Here is a 9,909-nt window from a genome sequence, read left to right as displayed (position 1 = left end):
CAGTCTATTCAAAGGATGGGGGGGTCCTAAATTGCTATCAGCTGCAGGAAGTAGCTCTCATTTGATGATGTCCATTTCAAAATAATGCACATCAGTAATGTACATTTCAAAAAAATGTGTGCACATTTTTGATGCTCTTATGGGGATGGCAAATCACAGCACATGGATGCAGTCTAGTAGGTAAGGTGATGGTGGAGAAACTCCAGTCGGCTCCTCCACAAACTCTGCAACTCAGCAAACACCCAGTGGGAATTTAAAATGGAGCAACAGTTGTGCCTGTCTGCCCACCATGTCATGGCTGGGTCCCCGACACGGTCCCATGGCAGCCATTTTGAATTGTGCCACATACATGGCAGCCATTTTGCGACTGTCTCAAAATTCCAGATGTGCCCACTGGCTCCCAAAGTTTTGGAAACCTGTGCTATCTCTCCCGCTGTACCCGAGTTCTGAGTCTCTAACCACCTGGAAACCCTGATGGCACCCAGTGGGTGTCATCCAGCACCCCCCTCTCAATACCTCTCAAAGCTTCCCTGTTCTTCCATCTCAGGAGTTTCTTCTGTCTTGTTCCTCTCCTTATTTTCCTGACTTTTTAAAGTGTTCACCTCCTTGCACACCTCTTTTTATGTAGTTTCAGAACAATTAGAAAGGGAACTTTTTTTAAAAAAATATTGTCATTTCCCAGGAACTCAGGGCTTACATACTGTACAACACAGGTTTTTCACAATGAAACATCCCCCACAACTTCAGTTTTGGAGCCCCCAATGTGATGCTAGCATATTTATGACAGATTTTTTTTAAAAAAAAACAGCAAAATAAAATATAGATTATGTGTTACGCTATCAACTATATACTATTGGGACTGGCCTTTCATTTTCTGGAATGTGTTTGGAAAGGGAACTCTTATTTGACAAAACAATTAAGACATCTAAAAAACTTATACAGATGCAGACTTCTAGAAAGTTGTTTTCACTGGCTTGCACCCCATGCTAGTTCTATTCAGAATAGACACATTAAAATTGGACCCAGGTTAGGCATGCCCATTAATTTCAGTGGGTCCACTCTGAGGTCTAGCATTAGGGCTGCTAAATAACAGGGGGTTTTCTTAAAAAAAAAAAAGCCCAACAACTTTTGGGGTGTCTTGTCTTCTCTTAGGAGACAGAAGCTGTGTACATGCCTTATACTAAAAGTATATGTCTTTCTCCAAAGAATCCCGGGAGCTGTAGTTTGTTAAGGGCATCCTGTCAATGCTCAGCACCCTTAATGAACTACAGTTCCCAGGTTCTAGTTACAGGTAGGTAGCCGTGTTGGTCTGCTGTAGTCGAAACAAAATAAAAAAATTCCTTCCAGTAGCACCTTAGATACAGTATCTGAAGAAGTGTGCATGCACACGAAAGCTCATACCAATAACAAACTTAGTTGGTCTCTAAGGTGCTACTGGAAGAGATTTTTTTGTTTTGTTTCAGCTACAGTTCCCAGGATTCTTTGAGGGAGGAGCCACATGCTTTAAACATATATTCTTCTTTGGCGATCACTCGTAGCTGAGTAAGATTGTCTTCCATGAACACGGTCTTAACAGTGAGTCCGTCTCACCATGACCAGGTGATGATCCAGCGAGCGAGTTTAGAACGCATGGCGCCTAGGCCAGTCAGAGGACACATAACAGGAGCTCCCCACACGGAAATCGGTTTTGCACTGGCATCATGCTCCATTTTGGGAACAACAACAAAAAAGTCGCAACCCCACCATTATCTGCTCCTTGAGGCTTGCAATCCAAATGCAGCCTGGAGTCTGGAAAAGTGATGCAAGCGTGGGTTGTTGTTGTTGTTGTTTTTAAGCCCATTGCTGAGAAATTGAAATAAGCAGGCGATTAAGAACCAAGTGACTGCACTGTTTAGTTGCTTAATTCCTTAACCCATTTCCAGGGCAAAAAGCCTACAGAAGGAAAGGCGCTTACAGTACTTCTAAGTGGACATAAGGTCGGCCCACCGTGTCCAGCATCCTGTTCTCAATAGTGGAAACCCGCAATCAAGAGTAAAACCACTCTCCCCCTGCTGCGGTTTCCAGCAACTGGCATTGCTGCCTCTGCCTGTGGAAACATAGCCATTGTGGCTAGTAGTAAAATTGTCCTCTTTTAAAGCCAGCCAAGTTGGCGGCCTCACTGCTGATTAAGCAGTGCCGAAAAGGAGGGACTGAGTAAGCCAACTCTGCACAGACCAGCAAAAAGAACAGAGAACTGAAACTCATTCCTACCCCCACCCTATTTAAAAAACAAAACAAAACACCACTAAGGACTTTGCAGAAGCAGATGGGATCTGAGTTCTAATTTTGCCCCCCCGGAGCTCCTTCGTTTCTAGTTCCTCTTTAGCGACGCTCCCTTGCCTCGTTGCAAAAGCATGTGCAAGCCGCGTAGAGGATCATCGCCGACCGGCCCCACAGATCCCAAACTGCCATGTCCAAAATGGCTGCGCGCTGGTCCTTTTCTCCCGGCTGACGAGTTGCCCATCCGGCCGGTGCAACCCCATGCACGCAGCCAGCCTTGCGCTTGGTAAAAGAAAAAGGAATAGGGGGCGGGACGGAGGGGGAGTGTTCCCCAGTTTTCTCCGAGCAGTGTTCTTGCCCAGTGGGAAAGAATAGCAAACCGCAGAGATTGAGGGTGAGAGGCTGCAAATCAAAAAAGGAAGGAAGGATGGATCTGGCTGCCTTCACCCCCATCGTGAGATGCTGGGCCGGTGGATCTTGTAAAAAATCTTGGATCAGCTCAGGCATGCAAGATTTACTCCCAGAAATTCTCTCCTGCGCAATCGTGAAAGGTGCAGGGATCCTCCTGCCCCCATTAAGTTATTTCATTTGTGTTCAAAAGCAGTTGCAGTTTTTTCAAAATGCCATCCATCTACTTTGCATCCTGCAGCAGTGAGTTCCATAAGTGCCTTTTGCATCGTGCACACCTTTTTTGGGCTCTTCTGAACCAGCTGGATTTCACTCTACATGGGGAGAAAAACTGTGTTCCAGCGTTGATGAGGGACAATTCTCTCACCTATAAGAGCTTTAATTGTGGGGTTGTGAGGCACCAAATCCAATCGAATGCAGAGTTGGGCGTGCACTTTGACAATGCAGGGCCTTCCCTATCTTTTGGTGGCTCCCAGTTGTGGTCCAAAAAATGTGAGGAGGCTGCCTTGGACTGAGCATAGGTCCATCTAGCTCAGTAGTGTCTACACTGACCGGCAGCAGCTCTCCGGGGTTTCAGGCAGAGAACGCTGCCAGCCCGACCTGGAGTTGCTGCTGGGGGAATTGAAGCTGGGAATTTCTGCATGCAAAGCAGAGGTGCTCCGTTGCTGAGCTTGGTTGGTGACGGCTGACATAGGATCAGGCCACAGCAACTTGCCACAGCTGAGTTGCCCTGTGGCCAAATTCATAATCGGGTAATTCTGACAGGTTAATCTGGGCAGTCAGCAGGAGCCATTAGTTGGGAGCTACAAACCTGAGGTTCCCCCCGCCACCCCCCGCATAATCCCGGGAACCGTAGTTTGTTAAGGGGGTTAGAATTGCAGCTCCGTCAGGAGTAAACTCAGGATTCTTTGGGGTTGTGGGCCTGACTCTTAAAAGCGCCGTAAATGTGGATGCCCCACAAATCCCAGAGCCTTTACTAGGTGTACGCTCCTCTGAATAACCAGTGATTAAAAGCTTTAGCAAATGTGTGGCTTCTTGCCTTCTGGTTCATATAACCCTGCCACTTTCTCCCTCGTCTTTTCCTCCCCCCCCCCTCAGGGGCATGCTGATGAAGAGCCTTTGGACCAGGCCATGGGGGTTATGGCGCCCCCCAGTTGCATCGTTCACCCTCATGGTGCTTCTCTGCCTATTGTGGTTGGCGGGCGTAGACGAAAGCTTGGCGTTATCACCCAACCTCCTGTTGAGCAGCCCTTTCCAAGGTATGCTACCTGAGACTCCTGCCCCCTGGCGTGTTGCCTCCCCAACCATTCTGGGCTCCTTGGGTCGAGAACACCACTCTCATTCCCCCACCCCACCCCCCAGAATCCCATGTGGGTTTATTGATGCGAACTGTTTTTATCTCACCCCCTCCAAGCCAAAAAAAGGCTCCCGTGCTGATAACGGCAATGTGACAGGTTTGAGCCCCATATGAGACAGCTGGATTGCAGGGGGTAGGACTAGATGATGCTCGGGAGGGTACCTTCATGCACATGTGGTGGGACTGTGTGAGGATATGAGAATTTTGGGATATAATATACAACGAACTCAAAAAGATCTTTACATTCTCCTTCCAAAAAAAAACAAAACCCAGAAGCCTTTTTGTTAGGCATTATGTCCACTGAAATCCAAAAAAACCCTTTAGAGCCATCTTTATGTATGCAACTACGGCTAGAATTTTAGTGGCAAAAAACTGGAAATGTGACTCAGTTCCTACAAAGCTTGACTGGCAGGTGAAGATGATAGAACAATTGGAACTTGCGAAAATAACTGGGAGAATAAGAGGAAACTCAAACCAGAAAGTGTGTAAAGAATGGATAACATTTAAAGAATATCTAAACAATATCGTGAAAATGCCTTCCAACTCTACAATTCTGTATCCATATATTGTATTTTACCACAGTTTCAAGCACTTCTCCCCCTCCTTTTGTCCTTGTTTTGACTTTTTTCCACTTTATTTCCCGACCGAAAATTTTCAATAGGATTAATAATAACAATAATAATGGCACGTTGTTGACCACCCCCTGCGTTTCCTCCCTGCAGTGTATCGCCTCATGACCTACTGCCTGTGCCTCACGGAGACTCCCTTGTTCATCCTCAACCTGCTCCTCTTTCCGTTGCTGAGTTGGCCTCAGGAGCGACGCCAGGGCACCCTGCGCTACCTCCACTCTTCGGCACTTGGCGCTTTCGCCTCGGCCCTCCTCTACCTCCTCCTAGCTTGGCTGCAGGGTGCTCAGGCCGGCTCTGCTGTTGGGGGCTACACCCCCGTGCACCTGGCCTTGCTGGGGTGCCCCCAAGGGCGTCGGAGACAGGGGGCTCCCCAGAAGTGGGCTTCCCCTCCTCTGCTGGCTGTGCTGCTGCTGGGTCTGAGCTGGATTCTCTCCCCCAGCTCTCCTTTCCTCCTGCATCTGAGTGGGCTGCTCACGGGCCTGGCCTGTATCCTTTCCGAAAAGGTGGGTTCCGGGGGGCGGGCGTGTTAACTGCTGGTTTATGGTACATCTTGTTGGCCCTTGTGAGAGCAGGAGGCAGGACTGGGTGGGTCCAGCAACCAGGGTCTGCTTAGATTCTCATTTCCCTTGACGCCGCAGTCTGGGCCGGGGTCTTCTCCCCGCTGGAATTATCAGAGAGACGCCTGGAAAAGCTGCACGGCGGAATCATCTTTAAGACCCTCCCGGGGAGAGGCTCTTTCCTCCACTTCGTCCTGCCCCCGGCAGAACCTGCTGAAATCCTCCCCACCGCCGACCCAGCCGCCAGGAGGGACAGGTGAATTTGGAACCCAGGCTTTCTTTGTAGGGCTGGGCGGGCGAAGGAGTCGTCGTTTGAGACTTAATAAGAAAGACGAGCAGCAGATTTCAGGCAGGGGACATTCCCTGCCCTGTTTGGAGATCGAACCTGGGAAACTTCAGATTACAGTCGTACCTTGGAATCCCGAACACTTTGCGAGTTGAACGTTTTGGCTCCCAAATGCCGCAAACCCGGAAGTGAGTGTTCCGGTTTGCAAACGTTCTTTGGAACCCAACCGCATGACACGGCTTCCTGCTGCCAATTGGAAGCCACGCCTTGGTTTCTGAACATTTTGGAAGTCGAACGGACTTCCGGGAACGGATTCTGTTCGACTTCCGAGGTACCACTGTATTGGGGAATGATTTGTAATGAAATGAAAAAATTCTTTAAAAGAACACCCCCCCCCCAAAAGCCTCAGAGGCATTTCTTCTGGGTAGCCAGGGGGTGAAAAAAGCTATTTACATATGTAATGACTGCAGCTCGGATTTTGTTAGCTCAGAAATGGAAGGTGGGAGAGGCTCCAAAGAGCGGAGAATGGCAGCTGGAAAATGATGGAATACCCAGAGCTAGCAAGCCTAACCAGCAGGGCAGGAGAACAAGAAGAATGGGTGTATAATGAGGAATGGAAAACATTTGCAGAAAAACCGTTTGTAAGCAAATGAAAACGCTAGCAGGATTAATGTAAATTCAATGGTATAATTTAGATTAAGATATAATGGAAAGGGGGAAACCGGACGGAGGAAATATAATAACAGTCGTAGCTTGGCACCCGAATGCCGCAAACCCGGAAGTGAGTGTTCCGCTTTGCAAACGTTCTTTGGAACTCAAACATCCGATGGGGCTTCCGATTGGCTGCAGGACCTTCCTGCAGCCAATCAGAAGCCACACTTTGGGTTTCCGAACATTCCAGAACAGATTCCATTCGACTTCCGAGGTACGACTGTACTCAGTTAATTTTGGAAGTACAAGGAACCATGGAAGGAGAAGGAGGGAAGTCGTTGGCTGTATTATTCTATATTTAATTGTGGGGAAATATATACCTGAAAATATAATAAACAAATAAATAAATATGTGGGGTGGGGGTGGGGGAACTGGGAACCTTCTGCAGGCAAGTGCTCCACCTCCGAGCTTCAGTCTTCTTTGGCTCAAGATCACAGCCTTGCCTATCTTTTCCCCTCTCCCAGGATTCTTCGTTCTCCGGAGTCGCCAACCCAAGCGTTCCCCCCAGCAGATTCCCCTACGCAGCCTCTCTTTCTGGCTTCGCCACCTGCCTCTTACTGGAGTGGAGAAACTGCAGCGCTGGAGCAGGAATGCAGGCAGTCAGTTGCTGCTGGTTCCCTGCCTCCCTTCCCCGCCCACCACGGGGCTTTGAGCCCTCCTTTCTCGGCCCTCCAAAGATCCCTGATGGATGAAGAGCTGCTCCGAGCTGGGATCCAGGCTTCTCTGCAGGATATGGTGGAGGAAGAGGTGAAACTTTACAAATCTTCGGTTTCTTCTCTCCGGTAAGGGTTTCCTGGGGAAAAGCTAAGCTTCCTTCCTGATGGGGTTTGGTGGGGCATCAGAGAGGTGGATACAGTGCAGTCGTATCTTGCATGGGGCTTTGGTTCCAAGAATTCTGCGTGTATGTGAAAATTGCAGGTCCCCAAACCCCGAGAGCAACCCCTGTGGCTAGCAGGGTGGGGTGGGGTGGATATTTTGCACCAGGTAACCCCCAAGGGGACCGGGTGCAAACAGAGCTTTGAAACTCTCTTCCTTGGTTTGGAAGGCAAGGCCTGCTCAGCACACCAACTCCGAGAGGCTAAAGATGCTCACAAGAGACCTTCTGGGATCTCGGATGGCTCCATGAGATCTCACATGAGCATCCCAGAGCTGGCATGCTGAGCAGGCCATGCCCCCCAAGCAAGGCAGAGCTTAAAAGCTCTTTTCACCCCAGGTAACCCTAGGCAGACATGGTACACAAAGAGCTTTTAAGCTCTCTGCCTTGCTTGTGTTCAACTTTCACAATTTCTACCAGTATTATTATTATTATTATTATTATTATTATTATTATTATTATTATTATTATTATGCCACCAATCTGACTGGGTTGCCCTTCCCTTCAGGGCTGCCTTCAGGTGTCTTCTAAAAGTTGCACAGTTGTTTATTTCCTTGACATCTGATAGGAGGGCGTTCTGCAGGGTGGGTGCCACTACCGAGAAGGCCCTCTGCCTGGTTCCCCGTAACTTCACTTCTTGCAGTGTGGGAACCGCCAGGAGGCCCTCAGCGTCCGGGGCCAAACGACGCAGGTGGAGATGCTCCTTCAGGTATACAGAACCAAAGCTGTTTAGGGCTTTAAAGGTCAGCACCAACACTTTGAATTGTGCTCGGAAACATACTGGGAGCCAATGCAGATCCTTTAGGACCAGTGTTATATAGTCCCAGCAGACACCAGTCTGCCAGCCTGCCTTCAACCGCTTATGGTTGAAATCACGCATGTTAAATGTGCATAATATGCTATTGTGCTGTATATACGGTTGCCGATTGCAGCCTTCTAACCTGGGGGAGGCCAACGCTTGAAATTTGCCTCCCTGGAATTGATGCCACCCTCCTGCCCCCTGCCCTTTCAGGCTCCAGCAGCTCCAGAAAATGGGCTTCCCAACCGAGCGAGCAGTTGTGGCACTGGCAGCCACAGGCCACGTGGAGGGTGCTGTCTCACTGCTGATCGGAGGCCATGTCGGAGACCAAGCCGTGGTGACGGCAGAGAGCCGATCCGCTCATCGCTAGCGACTTCCGGGCACCAGCCAGCGAGTGGACAGAGGTTGGCAAGCCAGCCCAAATGGTGCCAGCGTCCAGGCAGAAAACCAGCCACGGCTGGTGGAGTTGAGCGGTGATTCGCTGTGGACTCAACTGAGAAGGAAGGAAAGCGGAAGGTGGGCGAGACCCACCATTGAAGCCAACGCCATCCTGCTGCTATGGGGTGGCTGCCGTACAGCCCAGCCAGGCTGGCGCGGCATGAGGGCAAGAGTAAGAGACGATGCACGTATCTCAAGGGCTGAAAGTCACTTGGGAAATCCTCCAAAAGGGAACCCAGTGGCTTCTTCCATCCCATCCTGGGGATTCTTGGAATAACAAAAACAGAGGTTTCTCCTGATTGCAGTCGTTTTTCCACGTGTTCCATGGGTGTTTGTGGAAACCATCTCCCAAGACGTGTCAGGAGGTGGTGGGAACACGGGCAAAGGCCTCCCCCAACGGCCAATCCGTCTGGGCTGCCACCCATTAGGCATTCGTGAGAAAGGGACCTCTCTCCGTGCCTATGAGCTCCGCCACTCACCTGGGAGTTGTAGCAGGGATCTCAGTTCCGGGGTTCGGAGTTTGACCAAAAGCATCCGGAGCTCAAATCTGGGCCTTTCCCATGCAGCCGCTTTGAAGGGGGCGGGCAGGGTGTTCTCACCCCATGCAGAGTCATATCCACACTGTATGTTTATAGCACTCTTAAAACGTTCAAAGGAATAACAGATGACTGTGAATTCTGCATTGCAAGGGGGTTGGGCTGGATGACTCGTTGGGTCCCTTCCAATTCTGTGATACTATAACAGTTTCCAGGATGCATGTGTTGGGGGTTGGGAGCCACAACTTCCCCCAAATAATCCTGGGAACTGTTGTCCGTCAAGGTCTTCCCAGTGCTTTTTTTCAGGGGGGGGATGCATACCCCTACATATTTGTGAATCTTTGTACTTTTGTCCATTTACCGGTACTGTGTTTATTTCCCCCGATTTGAACTATAAAATGGTGATTTTCTTGAGTCAAAATGAGAGTACAGTAGACGCTCGGGTTGTGAACGCGATCCGTGCAGGAGGCGCATTAGCAACCTGCGCCGCTGCGTCTGCGCACGCACGATGCAATTCCGCGCTTCTGCGCATGTGCCGAAACGCGGAAGTAACCCGTTCCGGTACTTCCAGGTTCGGCATGTTCGTATCCCGCAGCGAGCACAACCCGAGGTATGTCTGTATCCCTAAACATTTTTTTGGGGGGGGCTGGGTGCTTTCAGGGCTGTTCACAAGCTACAGTTGCCAGGATTCTCGGGGGGTGGGGGGGTGGAGCCATCTATTAAAGCAGTAGGAGAGGACTTCAAAAAGTAGCCTTTGCCAAGCTGATGCCTGATGGACATTTAACAAAATGCAGCAAAGGATCCGTCTCAGCTCAGGCTTTGAGGCAAGGCCCTCCACACTCCCTTCGATTCAGGCAGAGGCTCGTGTTCAGTGAAGCTTTATTGACCTGGTCCCTGTTATCAGCCAAAATCCCACAGAGTACATACAATATATGGAGGCAGACACACACCGATAAACACATCCTTCTCTCTCCCTGATCTGCTTTGGCCACAAGACTTTGCATTAAGAGTAGTCTGATCGTCTCCCAGGTGCTTGAGGCTTCAAGGCAGCACCA

At 49.8% G+C, this 9,909-nt stretch overlaps 1 protein-coding gene across 1 annotated transcript; it reads left to right on the top strand.

Annotated features, from left to right (window-relative positions):
• Positions 1-2,380: 2,380 nt before the first annotated feature.
• On the top strand, positions 2,381-8,900 carry RHBDD3 (rhomboid domain containing 3). The gene is made up of 6 exons (XM_033135929.1): positions 2,381-2,545; positions 3,766-3,926; positions 4,747-5,139; positions 5,292-5,466; positions 6,672-6,989; positions 8,094-8,900. Exons 1-6 carry the CDS (start codon positions 2,394-2,396, stop codon positions 8,248-8,250), a joined length of 1,356 nt encoding a protein of 451 aa, XP_032991820.1. The 5' UTR covers positions 2,381-2,393; the 3' UTR covers positions 8,251-8,900.
• Positions 8,901-9,909: the final 1,009 nt, after the last annotated feature.

This window comes from Lacerta agilis, chromosome 17 (assembly GCF_009819535.1).
Source record: "Lacerta agilis isolate rLacAgi1 chromosome 17, rLacAgi1.pri, whole genome shotgun sequence".
Taxonomy (NCBI): domain Eukaryota; kingdom Metazoa; phylum Chordata; class Lepidosauria; order Squamata; family Lacertidae; genus Lacerta; species Lacerta agilis.
This window is presented reverse-complemented; position numbering and strand designations above follow the sequence as displayed.

What these genes read in the sequence shown, in the direction of transcription:
- RHBDD3 (XM_033135929.1), top strand. Translation starts at nt 2,394, where the DNA reads ATGTGCAAGCCGCGTAGAGGATCATCGCCGACCGGCCCCACAGATCCC. An exon ending in CGCAGCCAGCCTTGCGCTTG is followed by an intron (nt 2,546 to 3,765) that starts GTAAAAGAAAAA and finishes CCCCCCCCTCAG; the next exon opens with GGGCATGCTGATGAAGAGCC. An exon ending in TCTTCGGTTTCTTCTCTCCG is followed by an intron (nt 6,990 to 8,093) that starts GTAAGGGTTTCC and finishes CTGCCCTTTCAG; the next exon opens with GCTCCAGCAGCTCCAGAAAA.